Genomic DNA, 25,499 nt, shown 5'->3' on the forward strand with positions numbered 1-25,499 from the left:
TATACTTTTCTTCCTCTTTAAATTTGGTATATCGATATACTCATATAAAAATATGAAATATATACATTCTAAAGCTAATAGACCAAATTAAATGTAGCTTACATGCTATCAAAATCATATAAAAAATTTGAAAATATAATAAATTAATTTATCATATACTTTATATTAGTTAACATAAATAATGCAATTAACATATACCATCAAAATCAAATAAAAAATTGACAACACAAGAAAATTAACACCCAAACCTAAATCAGACCATCAAAATCAAACTAATCGAATGAAAACAACTCCATATTGAAACGAAACCAAAACAACTTCCACAACAACACAATTAAAATTAGGGTATATGAGTTGCACATACTTTATATAAAGTATATCTATTGATCGATATGCTAATAAAAGTATATCAATTTACTTACATTCCAAATATCAAATATATCAGATATACTTGCGGTACACACAAGGGGTTAAAATTGAAATAATAATAATAATAAAATAAATTACCTTTTTAGTTCCCGAGTTTTCAGTATTAGGTGCATTTGGTCCTTGAGTTTTTAAAATGGACATTTTTAGTCCCTAATTTTTTTAGAATAAGTTTAAATAATCCCTTCCCTTAAACCAAACAGTTGTCCAAGTATATTAATTTAAGACTTATGTGTTGAGTGGAAAAATTCTATCGACACTAATTTTATTTCCAAGTTTCTTTTCCATTTCTTCCTTTGTTATCTACTTTTTTTTAAAAAAAAAAAAAAAAACAAAATGGTTATCAAACTAGGCCTGAAGTAACCTAATTTGAACTTGACCTGTATCTCCCTGCGCAAAACCATCAACAACCAATAATTTCGACCATCAGCGAGCAACTATTTGTCTTCTTAATTTCGATCGAAGCTATCGAAGACTATGGCGTTTTGTTGATCCGTTTGGGAAGAAGATAGAGTTTTCTAAAAGTTCACCATTTGGACTTTGCTTTGCAATTCTGTCTTCTTAATTTAAAGCGCAACTTTTTGTTTATGTTACTCATTGTTGATTGAAATTCACCAGTAAAGGAAAAATAGGATTGATGGGAAGATGGGTTTTGTAATTTTGTTTGATGTGCGTAAAAATCTATGGGTTTTGCGTTGTGTAATTTGGGTAAAGATTAATGGTCTGTTTGAAACAACCAATTAAAAAAATCCATAGCTCTAGGTTAATATTTAACAGTTCTATTACAACGAGAGATTATTTAAACCTATTCTAAAAAACTTCAACAACTAAAAATGTCTATTTTAAAAACTCAAGAATCAAACGTAGTTAATATTGAAAACTCAAGGACTAAAAGGATAATTTTTCTTAAAAAATGAAAAACTAGATTTAATATTTTTACTATATTTACAATTTTAAAAAATCATTGCTATATTTGCAAATATCAATTTTTTTTTTTTTTTGGAAAGTTACAAAGGGTAGCAAAAAAACATAAGAGTATTTGCAAGTTCAGCAATGATTCTCTAAAATTGGAAATATAGCAAAAAAATGTAAACTTATATCTCGATTTGTTTATTACAATTTTACTCTCATTTGTGTATCAACAAGTATATATGATATATTTTAGATTTTGGTATATCAGTCAACTGATAGAATTTATATTTGGTATATCAATCAATCAATATACTTTATTTAAAAAATATAATTTATACAACTAATAACTTTAATTGTGTTATGGTCAATGTTGTTTGGTTATGGTAAATATTATTTTTATTTTTATTTAGTTTTGATATAGAGTTATGTTCATTTGATTAGTTCAAATATGATGTTGATGATATATGTCAAATGCATTAATTCTGTCAAATAATGTACCAAATATAAATTAGGGTTAGTTGCACAAATGGAATTCAAGCTCAAAATAATAAAATATGTAGTACAAGGATAAAATAATTGCATATATAGAGTAAAAATGGTAAAAGACCAAAAAAACTCACGTCTAGCCACCATTTTGTGCGCTGCTTCTCGATTTTCTCAAATTGAAAACTATCACTGATAGCTGCTATCAATGATAGATTTCAATTTGAGAAATGTGCTATCAATGGCTATCATCGATTGCTGCTATCAGTGGTTATCACCGACAGCTACAAGATCTAAAATTAAGCTTTACTAGGAATTGTTTATCACCATTCATTACTGAGTATTCAACGTTGTCAATAGGATGAACCTAATTAAAAAAAATGGGAAAAGAAATCAGCACATTACAAACATACCAAATATAGAAATAAATAAAAGGTTATAGAAATTTATCAAGATTAGAATGGTAGAAATCTATCAAGGTTAGGATGGTAAAAATCTATCACTATCTATCATACTGAAATCATTCTCCTATCAATTTAGAACACTTACCATGAAACTTCTTGATTGTTCATGTTGGTTGCGTAATATATTCTTTGCCCAAGGAGTCAAAATTTTTGTCATTGACAAACTAGCTTTCCTTCGATCATGAAATCATTTTTCCAGTAAACCTCTAATTGCATCGAGTAAACTTGCAACTGGTAAGTTCCTATTCTCTTTCAAAATAGAATTTACACACTCTGAAGGGTTTGTTGTCATCATTTCATACCTTCTTCTTCGAGAATATGCACGAGACCACTTATCAAATCCTACATTAATAAGGTAACTACAAATATTTGGAGAAATTGACTCCATATATCTAATATCAAACTCGAAGTCATCAACAGTATAAGATTTAGCACAACTAAAGTAAGACTGGTCAATCAAAGGATCCTTGAACAACTTCTTCAAACTTCGCAGAACATGTTGAATGCACACACAGTACTCAACATTGTTAAACACACTTAAGACACCCTTTGGAATGCTCAAATGTCGATCAAAGACAATGACTAAATGTTCTCTATCCCCTAAACTAGTTTGTATATGTTCGAAAAACTATTTCCATGATACATCATTCTCAAAATCTACAATAGCAAACGCAAGGGGAAAAATATTATTGTTACCATCTAGTGTGGAAGCTGATAGTAGAGTACCGCTAAACTTAGACTTCAAAAACGTGCCATCAATGGAAATGGTAGGTCTATAGTACCTCCACCCCTCAATAGATGCACCAATAGCCATGAAACAGAATTTAAAATGTCCATTTTTATCAATCTTTAAAGCAGTGTATGTTCCTGAAAAAATAAATGAAAACAATTATATTAGTCACAATGGTAACAAATCAACCATTATCTATCATTGGTAGATAGACAATAATAGATGGCTATCACAGTCAATCAGTGATAGACAATGATGCACAACTATCATTGGTAGACAGTGATAGATGACTATCACAGTCCATCTACAATACATAGTGATATCAAATTTATAAGAAGAATACTTCATTTGAAATAATACCTAGATTCATTTCTTTCAACCTTTCAAAAAACTGTGGATTCGGCTATATGATTCAGCTACATCACCATTTAATGATCTTAATATATGTTTTTTTGCCCTCCAATCTTTTTGATAACTAATATTAACACCAAGCTTAGTACGAGCCTTATGAACAATATCTCTAGGAAAAGAGTGATCAGTAGAGATAAACCTAAAATCCTCTTTCAAGTAGTCCTCAATTATAGATGAAGAAGCTTGCTTATGATAACTTTGAGTTGTATTCATTGAACAATTATGGTTGAAATACTTTCTAAGCATCCACAACTCACTCTTCTTGTATCGAGATACCTAAACATACCATTAACAGCATCTTTGCAAACATTTCAACTCAAGCAACTTTGAATTTGACTGCGTAGTCCTAAATTGAAAATTCTTATTCACTGCTATTATATAAAAACACTTACACGGTATTTCTTTACTTCCAAATACATCCCTTTCCTTCAAATCACCATTAAAACCAACATTTCGTATAACTTGATCATTTGAAGAACTAGAAGAAGAACCTAAACATAGCAATCTATCACCACCTCCACCACTAATACCACTGTAAGATCCTTCTACAGAATGATGACTAACATGAGCAACTAAAGGATGCCTAGTCCCTGAATCTTTAGCCAAAGGCAAATACCAACTGATATCCTTATCTTGCTTTATATGAAATACAGATTGAATATTAGTTTGACCAAAATCCAACAATACTGATAAATCTATTGAAACATCCAACTGATTTTCATCCAATATCAAACTAATTAAACCATTGAAGTCTATCATATCATCAACAAAAACTCCAGCAACACTATAATTCTCATAAGAATTGTAATGAGTCCACTGTCCACCATAAAAAACGACTACAGGAATATTAACCATGGTATCAATTTACTGCAATAAAAAGAAAAGAAGATTGTATAAGAAAATGTTAATATGTATATAGATCTATCATTGTTCATCAGTGATAGACAATGATAGAGCGCAATCACAGTATATCAAACACAGTATATCACTAGTGATAGAGCTCAATCACTGTTATAGAAAATGATAGAGTTCTATCACTTTCTATCAGTGATAGACAGTGATAGTACTATATCATTGTCTATCATGGATAGAAAGTGATCAAACTCTATCACTTTGTATAACTTATAGACAGTGATATATGTGTATCATTATCTATCAACGGTAGAGAAATGTTCACATCCATACATAGTCACAACAAAAACTATCTATCTGCGGGGAAGAAGCCATAGATGGATGGTGCTACACGATCATTTAGCATGCAAGGATGCGTCGAGTATCCAATATCGCGCGATCGTCTAGCAAGCAAGCACCTACACAATCATGCAGCCAACGCCACATGATCGTGTAAAAAACTCTACACGATCGCGTAGCATTAGCTATATGATCGTTAGCAAATGCTACACAATTGTGTAGTAAACTCTACATATCGCATAACAAAAGCTATCCGATCGTTTAACTTTGTAAAATTTAAAGAAAGCCTTAATATGTATATACCGCTATCACTGTCTATCAGTGATAGACAATGATAAAGTTCAATCACAGTATATCAAGCATGGTATATCACTAGTGATAGAGCTCAATCACTGTTATAGAGAATGATAGAGTTCTATTACTTTCTATCACTGATAGACAGTGATAGAACTATATCACTGTCTATCACTGACAGAAAGTGATAAAACTCTATCACTTTGTATAACTTATAGACAATAATATATGTGTATCATTATCTATCAGAAACTATCTATCTATCTGAGAATTCTATTAGCACGATCGTTTAGCACACAAAAACTATCTATCTGCGAATTCGATTAGCACGATCATTTAGCACGCAAGGATGCGTCGAGTATCCAATACTACGCGCTCTTCTAGCAAGCGAGCGCCTACATGATCATACAGCCAATGCCACACGATCGTGTAAAAAACTCTACACGATTGTATAAAAAACTCTACACGATCGTGTAGCATTAGCTATACGATTGTTTAACAAATTCTATATGATTGTGTAGTAAACTCTACATGATCGCATAACAAAAGCTATCCGATCGTTTAACTTTGTAAAATTTAAAGAAAGCCTTAAAACAAGAATTCTATCCTGAAACATCCATCAACAATTCATCCACAAAAATTATCACATAAACGTAATGCATATTAAGAAAAAAAAACCCACCAGTATTGTAAACGAATTCGATGAAGAAACTTACACTTACAAACACAAAAAATAGAAGAAAAAATAGTACCGTGGTCGAGGAAGAATTTCGATGAAGAAGATCGGCGAGGAAGAAGATCACGATGTTCAACGAGGAAGAAAGAAAAATAGCATTCAGCGAGGAAGAAGATCAATGCGCTCAACGAGGAAGAAAGAAGGATAGAGTTCAGCGAGCGCAGCAAATCAAATTTAAAGAAAAGGAAAATCGGTGAGAAGGAAAATCATGGTGTCGATAAGGAGAGAAGGAAAATCAATACGGTGTTTGTAATTTGAGAATGGCGAGGAGGAAAATCACGGCATCGACGAGGAAGCAGAGTTTAGCGAGCGAGCGCGGTAAATGAAAATTCGAAAAAAGGAAAATCGGTGAGGAAGAAGGGTATTTTTGGAAATTTAAAAAAAAAAGAAGGAAAATTAGAATTTGTTTTTGCTATAAAATGTAAATATTATTGTGTTTTATCTTATTTATAAGAATTCCCCTTACATTTAGTGACTCAAGATATTTTTTAATTAAAAAGAAAATTATATCTTAGAAACAAAATATAGTGAGAAATGAAAAGTAGATAAGTAGGTAGTATATGTTAGGAAAACGTACGAGTTATAACCCCCAACATTGAAGAATTGGGATTCATATTTGTGACGATCGGAAGAAATAGCAAGTGCAACTTTGAGCAAAGAAAAGGATTGGATTTTTAAAGTATAATGAAAGGGGTTTTCAACTCTTGTGGACCTTAAAATTGCATGCCAAATATATTAACTCAAAAATTAATTAATTAATTAATTAATAGTATTATATATGAAGTTGAAAGGTCTATAAATTAGAAAAATGGATCATTGCAACTTTAATAAAAAAATAAATTGAAAATTCGACGTATGTCCTAAGTTTTACTTTTTTACAAACATGGCAAATGACTTCCGCATGAAAATTTGATTACTATCTGATTTTCATGTGATTGTTATGTGATTACTATCAGATTTCTATGTGATTGTCACACCTACAGTTACAAAAAAGTTGGAGTCAACTTTGGTTTCTTAAAATATATTTGTCATACAATGCAATTTTTCTTAGGAAAATTATATAAATACCAGCAATAGAATGTAGGTTTGGTGCGGAAAAAAAAGGAAGGGGTGGTATCATTCTTCTTCATTTCGATTTCCATTTCTTTGCAGATAAATGTATAAGCGGAATAATCCTAAAATAAATCAGGATATTATAATTTTTTTCCCTATATTTCCAATATTTTTTAAATATTGCCATATACCTAATTAAAATGCCTAAAATTTTTATCCATTGTAATTACCCTATAAATTATATTAGTTAATCTATTTTATATATTTCCAAATTTTTAATATGATTTTAATGTTATAGAAGTTATATTTAATTTGATATATCAATTATATAATAGATACTTCATATTTCATATATTAATTGTTTGATATACTTGATTTAGAGAAAATGATATCGTTGATATGCCAAATATGAAGTATATCATTTAGAATGATACTTAAATTATAACATTGATATTTCAATTGTATATTACTACTAATTCAGAATGAATTGCAAATAGATCATTAGTGTATAATATTTAATAGTATAGCATAATAAACTCAAAATGCAATAATAAGTATTTGGTTTATCAGTAGTTTATCAACAATTATTCTAATTTTGTTTAAATTGTAACATAGATTTATAAAAAATATATTAATAATTATTGAAAATTCATTTGTGCTCATTTTTAGTATATCATTAGTATATCACTCATGATCTAAATTCATTTCACGTATTATATTGATGTAGCGGTAGTATATCAATACTCATTCAAAATTCAATTTCAGGTATATATATTATTAGTACATAAGTAGTTATAGGTAAGCATTTATTTGAAATCTATTTAAAGTATAAATTAATTTATTAATTTTGTATCAATGCTAAAAAAAAAACAAAACTAACTTTAAGGATATCATTAGTGTATCGATAGTACATCAATATTTCTTCTAAACAAAATTTTAATATAACATTGATGTATTAGTATTATATCAACATAAGTTCAAAATTCATTTCAAGTATAAAATCTTGATATTCTTTTCCAATGTAACATTAGTGTACCAATAATTTATCAACACTCATTCAAAATTGTTATTAACCTAACAAATTGAACCATTATAAACTGATTATAATGTATAAGAAAAACAATATTATATAACAAATGAAAAAAAGTAAATGAACAAGCACTTCATGATGATAAATATGGTTTATGAATGAAAAATTTGGTATATCCATTTGTATAACTTAAATACTTTATATTTGGTATATCAGTGAAAGTTCACGAATAATAGCTAATATAAAAGCACTTGTTTACAGATAAATATGATACATAAATGATACTTTTGATATATTAATTGTATAACTTATATACTTTATGTTTGGTATATTTGTCAACTGATATATCAAATATAAAGTGTATCAAATGACTGATATACCAAAAATAAAATATATCAGATATACTATTGATACATTAATAGGGGTAAAATTGGAATAATAATAAAAAATTGCTTCATTATTTTCTTTATTACATTTGTAAATTTTGAAAAATCATTACTAAATTTTATAAATCTAAGATTTTTTTTCTATTTCTAAAATATAGTTTTTTTTTTTTTGTACGGATGAACCATTCACAACGCTTTTATGTTTTTCGACTCGTCCATATAAATGTACAAAATTTAGAATCTAAACGTTGCTTTCTAGGTTTGGGTTGGTTGTGTTGGATTTTAGTCATTTTAAAACGCCAAACGGTTAGTGTGTGTGTACAATGCAAAATTTTGCATATAAATAGCATTCAATTTCACGTCGCTTCAACTTTTTGTTCCATTTTTTCAGGGCGCCAATTTTCCGATCTCTCTCTGAAATAACAAATTTTTGCTCCGATCAAGCTCGAAAAAAATGGCGAACAATCCTTGAGTTTCTCGCATTGCTTTTAGGTTACGTTGCCTGTTTGCCGGACGTGGAGTTCGTCCACTCCTCTGCTTTGATTTGATGTTCTTTCGGTCGGTCGATCGAAGGAGGATTATTTCAACATGATTTGAAATGCCAGGTAGGAATTCATTGTTTTCCGATTGTTATCTTTATCCTGTTCTTCATTTATATATCCTCTGAATCCTGCGGATCGCATCTTCTGATGGCCTCTCTGTTTTCCCTCTGTTTTTTATTTCTGCGAACGCCTGAAATTTACAAAACCATAGGAGTTGGATTATGAAGATGAATTGCAATGATCAAGAACTATTTGTTGTTTGGTCACTTTTTTAGTTTAGCAATTTGGTTGTACATTCTCTGTTTTTTTTTTTTTTTTTTTTTATTTCTGAGAATGCCCGAAATTTAGAAAACTAGGAAAGTTGGATTATGAAGATAAATTGCGATGATTGTGAAATATTTATTGTTTGGCCACTTCTTCAGCTTTGTGGTTTGGTTGTAAGTTTCTATGTTTCGTTGATTTCTATTTGAATACGTCGTAATAACTGTACCAAATTTAGGCAATACAAAGAGAAGATAAACTAATAAGAAGACGAAAAATAGTTGACCTATAATGCATCACTTTGGTTGAGATAGTCCATTTCTTTTGAAGGTGAATAATGTATGATCATGCGCCTCATTTATTCCCGGCGTCTAAAGATTGTCAGACCAGAGGGTGAAGCATCTAACAATTATATAGTAAAGTAATTATTTCTGTTCAACTCTCGAATTCTGAAAGATGTCTGCTAGAAAGTCGAGAGGTAATGCGACAGAGAAGGTTTTGTCCCATGAAGAACAACAGGTCAAGGTGAGGTTGCAAGTTTAATTTGTTAAAAATTTTTAATAGAACAAGAAATTTTTATTTGATCCTCTCTCTTATTTTCCCAATTTGGTATGGGGTGTAATATGCCATAAGCCTAAAAGTGATTCAACTGGAAATGGACTATCCTCTTTATAATCATTTGGTTTTTCTAAATTACTCTTGTTTTCTCATAATTACAATTTTATTTCATTAATCTTCATCCTTACCATTTGAATTCTTAGTTAAATTCCAAAAACAAAATAAATTTTTAAAAACTACTTTTCTTTTCTTTTTAATTTTCAAAACTTGACATGGATGTTGCAAACATTAATCAAAAGTAGATAACAAAACAAAGAAACTCGTTTGTGGAAATAGTATTAATAAGCTTAATTTTTACCAACTATATGGTTATTAGGGTCTTAGTTTTCTAATAATGTTTCTTGGAGTTTAATTATGGTGTTCTCTTTTCCAGATAAATGAAGTAAAAAAGTTAATGGGTCCAATTGCTGATAAGCTTCCTGTTTTGTGCTCGGAGGCATCTATTCTGAGGTACCTCAAAGCAAGAAACTGGAATACAAAGAAGGCCAATAAAATGTTGAAGGAAACTTTGAAATGGAGGCTAGATTACAAGCCAGAGAAGATAATTTGGGTATGGATTTCTGCAGAGTTCACTATCTAATTGACACGGTTTTAAAATTTGATCCCTCTGAAAAGTGGAAAATGGAAAACTAATTCCGTCAGGTAAAGAAATAAGTTAATTTCCTCATTGAGTTCGAACTGTTGAAGACATAGTTCCATCAACTGGACTACTGGAGGATGCTGACAAGCGTAGAGAATATTTTCTTGATTTAAAAAAAGAAAACAATCTTTGCTTCATTTTGATTTGATTCTATTCAGCATTTAATTTTCATTTTATTGCGAATCTAATTTTCTGATTGAAAGGCATGAGGAATTGTGTAATTGTAATTCTACACCAGAAGAAGAGAGTAGTCACAATCCTTAGCCTCCTCCATCATTTTAAACTTCATAATAAACGTAGACATTCAGTGCTTAAAATAATTGCTTAGCTTGCTTGAGATGAAAATGTCGATCGTTGCACTGGATCCTATTGTATGCGTTATTGACTAAACGGCGTCTTCTTTTGTGTTTCAAGGAAGATATTGCTCAGGAGGCCAAGACGGGAAAAATATATAGAGCTAATTACACTGACAAACAAGGAAGAACCGTTCTTGTAATGAGACCGAGTAGTCAGGTATTTCAATTGCATGACAAACAGATCTTACGTTCGAGTGGTTCCTACATGCCTCCTAATGTTTATATTTTATCAAACATATATTTAATAAATGACGGAATCTTACTAATATGTTAGGTAAAATTATAAAGATCCACTAATCATCTTTTTACCATTTTAGCATATATATATATATACATATATATGTAATTTAAAAAGTTTCAAATAGGTAACGAAACTTATATAGTCATATCAATTTAATCTTATACTTTAATAGGTTATTGAACTTTCATGTCTAATAGATATCTATATCACGAGCTTCATTAGTTTTGCTCATTTCACCCAAATTTTCTAGGCAGGCTTATAATTAACTCTTCACATGTAATCTTAAATAATATAGTATATTAAATGATTGGAATGAACAACGGGTTCTATTAGATATAAAAGCAAAATGCAAGAGCCATATAATAAGTTTTTCCAAGTGCAACAATAACTTATAGGCATACCTTCTAGATTTTAATTGAATGTTGATTATGAAATAAATTGAACTTGTAATTTGATCCACCTATTTTATATAATAAGAAATACAGAGTGAGAAAGAATGAGTGAGAACTCTTCCTTTTATTCTTTCAAGGGTAATACTTGGAATGCATCAATCTCTATGTGTTAAAATGGTGTTTTAGCCTTAAGGGCGTTTTAGTCTTTTTCTCAATATCTATTGTCTAGGGTTTCTCTCTGTTTGGTTATTTATACCTGTCCTGTATTGGGTACTATATATCAGAAAAATTAAAAGAATAAAAATTCTCCTATCGTGGTTTTTCTCCCTGATCTAGGGTTTCCACGTAAATCTGTGTTTCTTTTCTTCTCTTCTTTTCCAATATGGTATCAGAGCATGGCGAAGAAGCCCTGGCCGTCATTGATGAGAACAAACCAGAGACTCCAACAGAAACCTCCATTGGAACAAAGGGATCCATGAACCCTAAAGTTGCTGCAGCTATAAGAGAAGCCGTTGAGCATTATTTTCACGCCACTATGCCTCAACTCCTAAAATCTATGTCTGATCCAACCTCCAGCCAGACCCGACCTAATCCTCCAATTTATAACCAGTGGACTACCGTTGCAGACCCGACCACCGGAACTCTCAGACCAGATCGGCACATAGATCCGAGCTCATCTGGATTTTCTGCCTCAGATCCGAGTGACATCTGGAATTCGACAACCTTATGGATTTTCTGCTTCAAACCCATCTACCTCAGACCCGATCGACACCTATCTGCCTCAGACCCGATCCAACCTCCAACAAAACTTCTCAGACCCGATCGGCACCCACCAGATCTTGCCTCAGAACCCCCCGATGCGCGGAAACCCTTCACTCTCGGGATATTTTGCTCAGGCCGACACCACCGCCCGTGACTGGCGGTATACAGGTGATCTCCAGCCTCCGTTTTCAGGTCAGTAGCCAGCCCTAGTGTATGTTCCAGATCGCCCGTGGATGACCCAAGTTACTCAACTGGTCCAACCGAACCGGGTCTAGTCGAATTCGGTCCAGCCGAACCAGTATGGTTAGTCAGTTCCCAGGCCTTCTTTTGGTCCGTCCTCGAGCCAAAATGAAGCTACTTTTCCAGGGATTTATGGGCAAAACCAACCTATGGCATATTCTAGTGGAACCGTTGGTTTTGAACAGCAGTTGGCCAACTTACAGCAGCAAATATCGGCCTTTAGATCCACGACAAATCCTACAACTGGTTTTCATCCACATTAAGACTTCTCTTTATGCTCAGAAACACCGGTAAATGCTTACTCTAACTTACCTGTTGCAAATATTATGTCTAGTTCTGTGGGGAACTCTGCAGGAATGTCTATTGGTGAGAAACTTAACGGTGAGAATTACTTTTCTTGGTCCTAATCGGTAAGAATGGTCCTTGAGGGACGTCACAAGTTTGGGTATCTAACTGGAGAAATACCAAAACCAAACCCCGGTGATTCCCAGGAACGTATATGGAAAGGAAAGGACTCTCTCCTTCGCTCAATTCTGATAAATAGCATGGAATCCCAGATCAGAAAGCCACTTCTGTACTCAGCCTCCGCTCGGGATATTTAGGAAGCTATCCAGAAGCTCTATTCACAAAGGCAAAATGCCTCACGTCTTTATACCTTGAGGAAACATATTCATGAGTGCAAACAAGGGACTCTTGACGTTACGTCTTATTTCAATAGATTGTCTCTGTTATGGCAAGAAATGGACTTGTGCCATGAGGTCGTGTGGAATTGTCCTGTTGACGGAGTTCAGTACTCAAAGATTAAGGAGGCGGACCGGGTGTATGATTTTCTAGCTGGCTTAAACCCTAAATTTGATGGTGTCCGAAGTCGGATTTTGGGACAGAGACCAATACCGTCTCTAATGGAAGTATGCTCAGAGGTCAGATTAGAAGAGGACAAAACTAGAGCTATGAATGGCTCTAGCAACAACCACTTAGATTCTGCTGCGTTTGGAGCCAAATCTTTGGGACCAGAGAGCGACAAACAGAACGGAAAATCCTCACCCATCTGTGAGCATTGTAAGAAACCATGGCACATCAAAGATCAATGCTGGAAGTTACACGGTCGCCCACCAAATGGCAAGCGACGGTCTGCGAATGAAAAATCAAAAACCGGTCGAGCCCTTGTCAATGAAACAGGGGATGGTACATCATCAGCCACCAACCAGGTAGAGTCCAGCATGGTTGGAACCAGCAATGTTGCTCAATCAGGGTACTCTCTCTCAGTCCCTTTAGCTTCTTGATCGAAGAGGATGAATCGTGGATCCTTGACTCAGGAGCAACGGACCACCTAACTGGATCATCTGATCAATTCCTCTCGTTTTATCCAAGTGCGGGAAACGAGAGAATACGAATTGCAGATGGGTCCTTTGCTTCCATTACTGGGAAAGGTCACTTATCTCCTATTCAAGGGTTGATTTTACAGAATGTCCTACATGTGCCAAAGATATCTTATAATCTGCTATCTGTCAGTAAAATAATCAGAGACCTGAATTGTAATGCCGTTTTCTCACCGGATAATGTTTTGTTTCAGGACCTGAGCTCGGGGAAGACGATTGGCACTGCCCGGCACAGTAGGGGGCTCTACTTCCTCTCGGAGAATGCTTCATCTAGGAGTTTATCTAGCACTTATTTACTCTTTTCCCTTACTATTTCTGAAACTGATTTCCTGTTATGGCATTTTCATCTTGGACATCCGAATTTTCATTATATGAAGTACTTATTTCCCCATCTATTTCGTAATGTTAATATTTCATCTTTATCTTGCGATGTTTGTATTCGTGCAAAACAACCTCGGGTGTCTTTTACTTCCCAGCCTTATAAACCGTCCCAACCTTTCCACCTGATACATAATGATGTGTGGGGCCCATCAAATATCACAACCGTGTCGGATAAACGGTGGTTTGTCATCTTCATAGATGATCACACTCATCTTACGTGGGTGTTCCTTCTTACGGATAAATCTGAAGTGACTACAGTCTTTCAGCAATTCTACACCACGGTCGAAACCTAGTTCAATACCATAATTGCTATCCTTCGGAGTGACAATGGCCGTGAGTTTGTTAATCAGTCCCTCCGTGAGTTTTTAAATTCTAAAGGTATCATCCACCAAAACTCCTGTGCCTATATCCTGCAACAAAATGGGGTGGCCGAACAGAAAAACCGCCACCTTATTGAGGTTGCTCGGGCTCTCATGATTCCTGCATCCATACCCTCGTACCTATGGGGTGATGTTGTACTCACTGCAACCCATCTCATTAATCGAATGCCTTCCCGTGTCCTCAAGTTCCAGACTCCCTTAGCCCATTTCAAAGAATCCTTCTCTTCTGCCCGACTTTTCCCAGATGTTCCTCTTCAGGTGTTTGGATGTACGGTGTTTGTTCATAATCATGGTTCCCACAGTAAATTCGCTCCCAGGCTAAAAAATGTGTCTTTGTTGGTATCCGCTCCATCAACGGGGCTACAAATGTTATCAGCCATCTTTTCGAAAGTACTTTGTCACCATGGATGCTACCTTTCAAAAGACAAACCTTTTTTTCCTGTTAGTCCTCTTTAGGGGGAGACTTCGAGTGAAGAGACTAACACGTCATCCACCTATTCCATTCCTGTAGACTTGTTTCTTGAACCAATTCCTAACACTAATCTCCTAGCCCTCCTGACACATATCCTGGCCCCTCCATGCCGGACAATCCTGTCCTTCCTACAAAACAAGTTCCTTGGATAACCTACTATTGGAAGAATCTATGAAAGGAAATAGTTTCCCCTGCTGCTCCACTGGAAAGTGTTCAAGAGTTAGAACCAGAGACAACTCAAGGTAACCATATTCCTTGATAATAATAACTCTGTTGAAAGTAGTACAGTGAACAACTGACGATGCAGCGACTTTTGACAAAATTAGGGAGGATGAGAACAATGAATTTCCTCCAGATGATGTTCAGGAGACTAAAAATGTGCAGTAGATGAATACAGAGGAAAAAGGTAACAAGACCAGTGAAATTGATGCCACCCTAGACTTACCAATTTCCTGAGAAAGGAACAAGGTCCTACACCAAGTACTCTATGAACACTTCATTATTACATAGCATCTGCAAGAGTTCAAGGTTTACAGCTTACCTCGCGTACTCCTGGAAATGTATAAGGCTCTGAAAATTCCTGAATGGCGAGTTGTAGTCATGGAAGAAACGCGAGCACTCAGAACCAACAAAACATGGGATCTAGTTGTTCTTCCTAGAGGTCACAAAACCGGTCGGGTGAAAAGGGTGTTCACAGTCAAGTACAAATCTGATGGGACTCTCGAACAGATATAAGGCCAGATTAGTCGCGAAAGGGTTCACTCAAACATATGGGGTGGACTACTCAGAAATTTTCTCGCCAGTAGCAAAATTCAACACTATTCGGGTTCTTCTCTCTGTTGCTGTAAACCTAGACTGACCTCTATATCAGTTGGATGTAAAGAATGCGTGTCTAAATGGTGAGTTGGAAGAAGAGGTTTATATGACCCTCCTCCAGGGTTGGAAGCACAGTTTGGGAGTCAAGTGTGCAAGCTAAAGAAGTCTTTGTATGGTCTGAAACAGTCCCCTAGAGCCTAGTTCGATAGGTTTACTACCTTTGTCAAAACACCAGGGGTACATTCAAGGTCACTCAGATCACATCCTGTTCACTAAGAAGTCAGAATCAGGAAAAGTAGCAGTGTTAATCGTATACGTTGATGATATTATTCTGTCAGGAAATCATTCCGTAGAAATTGACAAGCTGAAACAGAAAATGGCAGAGGAGTTTGAAATTAAAGATCTTGTTCCTTGGGGTATTTCCTAGGAATGGAGATAGCAAGGTCAAAGGAAGGGATCTCAGTGTCTTAGAGAAAATATACGTTAGACCTTCTACAAGAGACTGGGATGACTGGATGTAAACCTGCAGATACTCCAGTTGAGGTCAACAAAAGTCTGGTAACTCAGTAGACGACATACCAGTGAACAAGGAGAGATATCAACATCTTGTAGGGAAGCTGGATATATCTCTCGCATACCAGACCTGATATTTCATATGCGGTGAGTTTGGTAAGCCAGTTTATGCAAGCCCCGTATGAGAGACACATGGAAGTTGTTAAACCGGATTCTGAGATATCTAAAGTCAACACCTGGGAAGGGCTTGATGTTAAAAAAAAATATAGAAGATGTATAGAACCCTACACTGACTCGGACTGGGCCGGTTCTGCTACTGACCGAAAGTCAACCTTGGGGTATTGTACTTTAGTATGGGGAAGCCTCGCGGGAGGAGAGTAAGAAACAGGGTGTCGTGGCTAGAAGTAGTGTCGAAGCTAAATAAAGCTATGTGCTTGGGTATCTATGAGGAAATTTGGTTGAAGAAGGTATTAGTAGATCTTCATCAAGAGAGTCATGACCCGATGAGACTCTACTGTGACAACAAGGTTGCTATTAATTTGCCAATAACCCTGTTCAGCATGACAGAACCAAATATATTGAGATTGACTGACATTTCATAAAAGAGAAACTTGACAATGGTAGTATTTGTGTTCTCTCTAGGGTTGGCAAAATTCCCCACGGGATCGGGTCCCTGCGGGGCCCGCCCCGATTGGGTGGGAAATCCTCGGTCAACCGGGATGGGTCAACTGGAGAATTTTTTTCGGGGCCCCGTCCGGGGACGGGGCCGAGGACGGGGATGGTATCCCCGCCCCGACCCCGACCTGATTTTATATAGATATTTTTAAATATTTTATAAATATATATTTATAATATAAAATAACTTATTTATATGTATGTTTATATGTATACTATAAACTTATAGTGTTGTGAGTCCAATATTGAATATATAAATTCTAAATTTAAGCCCAAAAGTCAAGTCCAAACTTAAAAAATTAAAAGAAAAAAATGGGGAAATCCCCGCGGGGAAACGGGGAATGGGGCCCCGCGGGGACCTGTTTCCCTGACGGGGATAGGGGGGAATTTCCCCCACGGGGCGGGGCGCGGGGACCGTTTGCAATCCTAGTGTTCCATCCAGTCAACAGATTGCAGATGTTCTGACTAAGGGCTTACCTAGACAGATGTTTGACACTTGTATTAGCAAGTTGAGCCTCATTGATATTTATGCCCCAACTTGAGGGGGAGTGTTGAAATGGTGTTTTAGCCCTAAGGGTGTTTTAGTATTTTTCTCAGTACCTACTGTCTAGGGTTTCTCTCTGTTTGGTTATTTATACATGTCCTGTATTGGGTACTGTGTATCAGAAAAATTAAAAGAATAAAAATTCTCCTATCGTGGTTTTTCTCCCTGATCTAGGGTTTCCACGTAAATCTATGTGTTTCTTTTCTTCTCTTCTTTTCCAATACTATGTTTTCCCTTCCCATCACTCACACCAAAAATGTTATGATAGAATAATTTGGTGGGATGCACAAAGATAGGTGCTTCCTAGATGTATCTAAATATTTTTCTTCTTGTTATGGTTATTTCCTCACACAACTCTTAAATAATCTTCAAATAATCTTCAAGATTCTTGAAGAGGATTTTTTTATTATTAAAAAAGTTTCTTGAAAGACAATTTTGGGCCATTGAATCTTACACTTTGTCCAAGATCAATTTATGGCCATTAGATCTTCCACATTATCCAAAGCTAATTTGTGACGCTTAGACCCTTCACATTGATCAAGGTAATCAATTTGGAACTATTGGATTTGCTTGATGATCAAGTTTCTTTGGGCTATAAATAGGTGGGGATTCATAGTTGCCAAATCATCCCAAAATCTCCAATAAGTGAGCAAAGTGAGAAAAAATAGAGAGTTTCTTATAAGAGAGCTTGTTATTCCTTTATAAGAAAGAAAGTTTGTAATTCTTATTTAATATTGTGGAATTCTCCCATCCTTGCTTGTGGTTTTTACCCCAATTTTTTTAGGGGTTTTTCACGTAAAATTATTTTGTGTTATTCTCTTCCTTTGTTTTTTTTCCATTATTATTACTCTCAATCTAATTCAGTTGCGATGTTACCCTATTCATTCACAATTCTTTTTATAACAATAACTATTCTTGGCTAAAATACAATCAACTTTGCTTATAACAATGCCAGAATACAGAATCAACAACTGGACAGATACGATATTTGGTTTACTGCATGGAGCATGCGATTTTGAGTTCAAATTCAACTGATGGATACATGGTATGGTTAATTGATTTTCATGGCTGGAACACATCTTGTCTATCCTTGAAGGTTACTCGAGATACAGCTCACGTCCTGCAAAATCATTATCCTGAAAGATTGGGCCTTGCTATTCTCTACAACCCACCGAAGGTGTTTGAGTCCTTTTGGGTGGTAAGCTATCACATCACTCCCATATTTTCTTCAATTATTTCCATCAACATTTATTGCTTTCCATATATCTGGAAATTTCGGAGAAAGTTTTGGTTCCCCATTGAGATGAATTTGATCCTTATCTATCCTTCTAAATTAACCATTTCATGGTGTGTTTATTTAGCTTCTCTTCTCCTCAGCGGAGTTGAATCAAAGTTTTTAAAACTTTCTAGTAGTTCAACTATTTATTAGTGTTTGTACTTTCATTTGTTTAATCTTTTATTTTTGTCCACCGATTTAAGTTTGTTTTAATTTAGTTAGTCCTATCATTTTAAAAGTTCAATAACAATCACATTGATCATATTACAATTTTCTGAAGGTCACAAGATATTGATAACTATCTTGGTCATAAAAAAGAAAGAATCACTAATTATGACAGTTTTCTTTTTTAAGAACTGTGCTTGTTTTTCTTTTCTTTTCTTTTTTTTTTTTTTTTTTTTTTCAATTTCTTAACCATGATGTTTATTTTCTTAAGGAAACATTTGATTTTTTTAGCCAAACTCCAAAAATAAAAATATGCTTTAATTTTTTCTTTTTAGTTTTAAAACTTGAATTCGATTTTGAAGATATTAATAGAAGTAGAGAACAAAAACTATAAATGTGTGTGTTACAAACTTAATATTTGATAAAAAAAATTAAATTGTTATCAAGCCAAATATCCAAAAATATGGAAGAGAGTCGGCCCACTTTTAGTCGTTCGAGCGATTATGCCCGTTTTAGGGGCCTAAGATATTTGAGAAAGTGTATTAAGATTCCTCCCCTGTTTCATCAATGGCTCATTTTCTCTTGAAAACCACAGCCATATGATTTCTTTTATCTGTTTATTTCTTTACTCCTCCAAACCAATATAAAATGCGCATATTTATATTAGATATAACTTATCCCCCGCTCTTCTACTATGTCGAAAGAAACCTATCACATAAGAAAACTATTTTATCTTTGGACACAATATCAATGGTCTGGAAAGTAAAATCAAATTGAACCATGACGAAAAACTTCATATAAGAAATCGAAATCCAAGCTGAAATTATGTTTTTTCATTTTCCTTCTCTGATATGTATCTTGCTTGAGATAATGCAGATGGTAAGACCATTCCTAGAGTCAAAGACATTCAAGAAAGTGAAGTTTGTGTACTCCAACAACCCAGAGAGTCGAAAGATAATGGAAGACAACTTCGACGCTGACGAATTGGAAACTTCATTTGGTGGGAAAAACCCTGTTGGGTTTAACTACGAAGATTATTCACAAAGAATGATGGAAGACGACAAGAAAATGACTCATTTTATCGACTCTGGATGCTCTTCTCCAATTTATAAAGCTATTTTATCCAAATCACAGCTGCTTGACTCGGCCGCATCCGATGTCGATTCTCAAACTTCCGACGAAGAAAGCAACAACGACGAAATACCATTGAGTTTGGAGCATCCAGATGACAAACTACAAGTCCCTTCAGCGACAACATCCGAGTCCAGATAACAAACTACAAGAGCATTGATATTCAAGTAAGCTGCTTCTTGCATCTCACTGACTGCTCATTAACCTTTAACAATAAATCAGTGGTCAGTTTGTTCTTTCTTTTCCTTTTTTTAGTGTCATTTCGTTTTACTCTCTCTATTAACTGTTCTTTCATTTTTTTGGTCTCTTAAAAGTTTCTTGGCATTCTTTTTTGGATTAAAATTGTGTATTATTTTTCGAACTTGATAGAAAAATGCTTAGATGCATTCTGGCTATACCCATCTTTGTGGAGTCCATTCGGGTGCTAATTAAAAGTTGGCTCTTTCCTTTACTCATTTTGGATATTGCTTGTAACAGAACATTTATAATATAAATACCATATCGGAATAATCCATGAAGATATGCCCTTTATTTCTCTGTCTAGCTCAAAATTAGGGGAGTATCTTTCTTGGCTTCTGTTCAAAAGCTTAAATTGACTTTAATTTACACCTCTCTTTTGTATTTAGTAAATTAAATTTGGGCGAATTGAACTAATTGTTTTTCCTTTTTTTAATATTATTATCATTTTGGTTGATGGGTCATCTATCCGAGGCTAAACTACAATTTTGATTCTTCCAATTTTAGGGTTGGTTTATTAAGTCTATATTTGTTAGGTTTCAATTCAAAACTTTGTCATGTTAACACATTTACTATCTATGTTTATAATATGTGAGGGTGTGGAGATTTGAACTTCTACTTGACTTTTTTTTTTTCTTGACAATATATGTGGGAGGTGATGAATTCAAATATCAAATTTTGAGGTTCATGGTAAAAGTTCGTGTCAGTTGAATTTTAATTATGTTGACGCAATAACTAGGTGAACTATACACTCAAAGATATGTTTATTTTAAAGTATATTTTTGGAGATAATGACATAATGCTAAAAGTTCATGAACCATGTTTATAATTTGACTTTATCAATTAATATACATCAAATATATGGGTTATTTTAGTTCTAAACTTTTTTTATTATATATTTATGATTTTTAGTAATCATATCTTAAATGAATAATTCTTTAACAAAAAATTCATTACAATTTTAGTACACATATATCTCTCTCCCCCCCCCCCCCAAAATATATATATATATATTATATATATATATATATCCATTTTATTCTTACTTTCACCATGAAGATGTTTGATTTTCCTTTTAAATGTCTCATAGGATTGAGTAGCTTAAGCTTCTATATAGCATGTACATATAGAATGTAGGTTGTATGAAAGAATGAATTGAAAAAGATTCAGTTGATATAGTGTCTTAATTTGGAAGTAAAGATTTCTACAAATGAATGAGATTAGAAGAATCTTAAAAGTTTCAACATATACTTTTGTTTTTTTTAAAAAAAAAAAAAAACAAAAAAAAAAAAAAAACAACAAACAAAAAACAAACCTCTTCGTTAAGATAATGAAAGATGTTACAATATATACTTTTGTTAAAAGGAACATTTTTCCTCTAAACTTTCATGAAAGTAACAATTTAAGACCTGTTTGGTTCGCATTCCGGATTTTGACTTCTGTGAATATAAAACATATAACTTGAATTTTGTTTCTGAAAACTGTTTTAAGATTCTGTGATCCAGTACAAATTTTGAAAACAACATAACATTTGTAGGTCTTTTTTGTATTCAGAATTTGAATTTAAAATTTAGAATGTAGAATTGTATTAAATAAAGAAAAAAATAGAAATATAGTATGTCATGTTTATAACCCAATTCAATTTTTTTAAAAAATTTAAAATATGTATTATGTATTATTATAAATTAAATTAGGTTAAATCTAAGTTTGATCCCTATGGTTTGGATAAAATTAAAAGTTAGTCCATATGATTTAAATTTTAGAATTTAGTTCTTTATAGTTTTGATAGTCCATATATTGTTAAATCTCTTGAATAGCCCTACCACAGGACTATTTATTATGAAACTTTTATCAAACCTAAGACTTAAATTTTAACTTAGTCCAAATCATAGGGACCAAAATTTTTAATTTTTTATAAATTATATAAAATTATAAAACAATAATTATACAATTTTTTAACATAAAATATGTTAAAAAAATAAATTAACAATAATTCATTGTTAAATAATATTTAGTTGAGTAGTTACAACGAGTTTACAATTGTTTAGATTAAAATTCAATTTTTTAATTATGCTACCAAACACATATCTGAAAACAAGAAATATAGCTCTACTTTCATTTAATCCCTTATTTTCAAATTTTTGTTTTCAGATTATATATCAAACAAGCCCCTAATCTCTCAACTTAAATTTGTAACGATTTAGTCGATGTACTTTCAATTTTTATAACAATTTAGTTTTTTAATTTTAATATACAAATAGTGTAGCATAGGTATTTCGAAGTTTGTAGTAACTCAATCTCTCTAGCAAAAGGTATTGTAAGAATTTAACGAGATTTCTGACATATGTATGATGATTGATAAATTGATTAAGGATCTCGACGATGTATTTATTGGATTACAAAGCCAAAGCTATTACATCCTAAAAACCGACACACTTAGTTTTGATAGAAATTTTGATTGTAGGGGATTACATTGTTGCATAAATTTAAAAGCACATATATAAATATAAAGACTAAATTGCTACAAATTTAAGTTCAGAGACGAAATTGTTACTTTCATTCACCTAAGTTCAGAGACAAAATTATTTTTTTTAACCTTATACTTAATACACCTACAAGGCACCCTGGAAAACTTTTTAACACTCAAAGAGATGTCATTGAGAAATTTAGAGAGTATGTTGTAATATCATATGGGTAACTTTTTTTTTTTGGTTCAACAATGGTAGAACCATGAGAGCAAAGGGATTCTTTGTATGGATGACTTAAAAAAATAGTCCTATACTATTTTATGACATTTTCTTGATGTCATCATTACAAATAAATTACCAAATTGACCCACTGGCAGTTGGAACTCTTACACCTACTTTCCATTCTCGTTGTCACTCTTGCTCGCTGCTCACTTTTCTCGCTTTCATTTTTCATTCTTAGATCTCACTTTCAACCCAAAGAATTCCAAAAAGAAAGAAATACGAAAACGTAAATGGAATATAGATCACCGGTCCAATGCTCAACGTGTTATGAGACGAAAGGATGAGATGAAATGGCAATCTTAGAGCCCAAGAGGTCAAACGGTCGATAGGTTAAAGATGAAGACAAAAGAGAGAGGAGAAACTTTGTATTTTTTAAAATAAAAGACTATATAATAATTTTACTCTAAATAAGAGGTCATATAACATTAGTTTTAAAAAGTGGGTCGTGTCTCATTTTGACCGTTTTTTTTTTCAGGACTCCGATACAAATACGTCGACGTTAAATAAAAGACATTTGAGACCATAATTTGTATCTTTGTCTACGGATCAAGATTGACATATGTGTAAGGAAATTTAAAGGGAATTGAATTATGTATAAGGTGTTAGAATTTTGTAGTTTATAGAAAAGAATTTTGAGAGCTTTAAATTTAGGAACCGACGAAGAGGAAAGTGATGTTAGTCACGTCTTAATATTATTTTGCCACCGCCCAAATGCCAACCCTTTCCTTTCCTTTCCTTTTCTTTTCTTTGACCCCTTTTTGTTTTCCTCCTTTAATTTATTTCCATATATTCTCTCTCTTCAATCCCACCTTACCTTTTTTTTAAAAAAAAGAAAAATTAAATTAAAATTTTGAACATCCGGATCGAGAAATTCAAACCATAAATCTTTAGATCAATAACACATATTTTATATTAGTTGAGCTAAAGGAAGGGCAAAATAATATTGGCGATATCATCAAATTATCAGTAATGTCGACGATATTTTCGATATTTCCCTGATATTTTGTAAAGAAGATTTTACCTTGAATTTCTCTATCTATACCTTAATTTTAGTAGGGTTGAAATATCGCGATTTTTTTAATCTTGAGCTAAACTCAATTTGACACCATTTCTTTTCCTTTAGAAATAGGAGAATTTTGAAACTTTAAAAAGCATTAGATTTGTTTAGTTTCGAGTTGAGCAAGAATATGAATATTATTTATGGTTACTCTTGCATTGTATTTGAGTTGTGGAAGATAGAATAAATATGAGAATTACGAGTTTTAGTTCATAAATAAGCGCTAAGTTGTTTATTTTAATTTGTGGATTATAATAGTATGCAAGTTATAATAGTATGTGTCTAGGGTAAAGACTATTTTAATCTAGGTTATAAAAATTGTGTTTGAGGTGCAGACTATTTCAGTCTTGGTAGTAAATAGTAAATATTGCAACAAAGAGAAAAAAAGAGGATGTATAGAAATTAGTAAACAATGTAACAAAGAATTATTTGAACTAGTAATATTGTAATTAATTGTAAATTATAATTGTTGGAAACACCAACTATTATAATTGGAACCCCAAACGTAGAGTGAGATATAATAGACCACTCCACCCAGATGAAATTAGGGGCACAAACACCCCTTAGATTTGAGTTCCATAGGTCTTCAAACTTTCTGATAATTATTTAAATTCTTTAAAAAAAATATTTAGTAGGTCTTTAAATCTTTTACGTTTTTGCCTGGTTAAGTCTCTAAATTTATTAAAAAGTATTTAATACGTCTTTAAACTTCCAATTTTGTATTCAATAGGTCATTGGATTTTCAATTTTGAGTTTCAACATTTTTTTTCCAAAGTTCATCGACCTACTAGATAATATTGAAAGTTTCAAGTTTTATTAACATAAAATCCAATTTTACATCTAATAGATCGATTAGTTTTTTAAAATTTCAATTATGTTAATAAGGATTCATTAGATATAAAGTTAAAAATTCAAGTACGTATTAATAACTTCCTAAAGATCAATTTTTTAAGGACAAATTAAAAAGTTCATAAACATACCTAGATTAAATTATAGAATATATTTTCTACGTCATATCTACTAATATTTTTTTAATATACATGTATGTAATATGTATAGTCATTGAGTTTACAAAATAAAAGAGTTAAATAAAAATAAAATAAAATAAAAGAGTTTATTTTATTATATTTTTTAAGTGACCAACAGCATACCATTTTTTCAAAGCAATATATACCAAAATTCTTTTAATAGATCGTGCAACTTTATTTTGTTTATTAGTTGTCATAATTTAGTTAGTTTATAAGAATATGATATAAAATTCCATTAAAAAATTTAGGGACAGAGTTATTTCTTTACACATTTTTAAAATTAAATGGAGACATTGTTTCTTAAACTTTCTTTAAATATAGTACAATAAACTAAAATATTTATAAATATAACAAAATATTACAATCTGTAAATGATAAACAATGATAGATTATTACTGTTAAATTGTGACATTTTACTATGTTTGAAAATATTTTAAGCAGTTTTTCAATTTAAAAAAATTTTCTTTTTTTTTCCTTGTGAAAATGAGAATTCAAATATACATTTGATCTATTGATCAAGAATATAT

At 32.7% G+C, this 25,499-nt stretch overlaps 1 protein-coding gene across 1 annotated transcript; it reads left to right on the forward strand.

The window, feature by feature from the left end:
- Positions 1-8,379: 8,379 nt before the first annotated feature.
- Positions 8,380-21,118, forward strand: LOC120072927 (phosphatidylinositol transfer protein 3-like). Its single transcript, XM_039025464.1, has 7 exons — positions 8,380-8,422; positions 8,508-8,721; positions 9,250-9,444; positions 9,911-10,087; positions 10,592-10,690; positions 18,284-18,526; positions 19,646-21,118. Exons 3-7 carry the CDS (start codon positions 9,376-9,378, stop codon positions 20,039-20,041), a joined length of 984 nt encoding a protein of 327 aa, XP_038881392.1. The 5' UTR covers positions 8,380-8,422; positions 8,508-8,721; positions 9,250-9,375; the 3' UTR covers positions 20,042-21,118.
- The last annotated feature ends 4,381 nt before the right edge of the window (positions 21,119-25,499 follow it).

Source organism: Benincasa hispida, chromosome 3, assembly GCF_009727055.1.
Source record: "Benincasa hispida cultivar B227 chromosome 3, ASM972705v1, whole genome shotgun sequence".
In the NCBI taxonomy this organism is placed as follows: domain Eukaryota; kingdom Viridiplantae; phylum Streptophyta; class Magnoliopsida; order Cucurbitales; family Cucurbitaceae; genus Benincasa; species Benincasa hispida.

Bases quoted from the DNA above. Each gene is read 5' to 3' on its own strand.
- LOC120072927 (XM_039025464.1), top strand. From the start codon at position 9,376: ATGTCTGCTAGAAAGTCGAGAGGTAATGCGACAGAGAAGGTTTTGTCC. The intron at 10,088-10,591 runs GTATGGATTTCT...TTGTGTTTCAAG, and splicing joins AGCCAGAGAAGATAATTTGG to GAAGATATTGCTCAGGAGGC. The intron at 18,527-19,645 runs GTAAGCTATCAC...GAGATAATGCAG, and splicing joins TGTTTGAGTCCTTTTGGGTG to ATGGTAAGACCATTCCTAGA.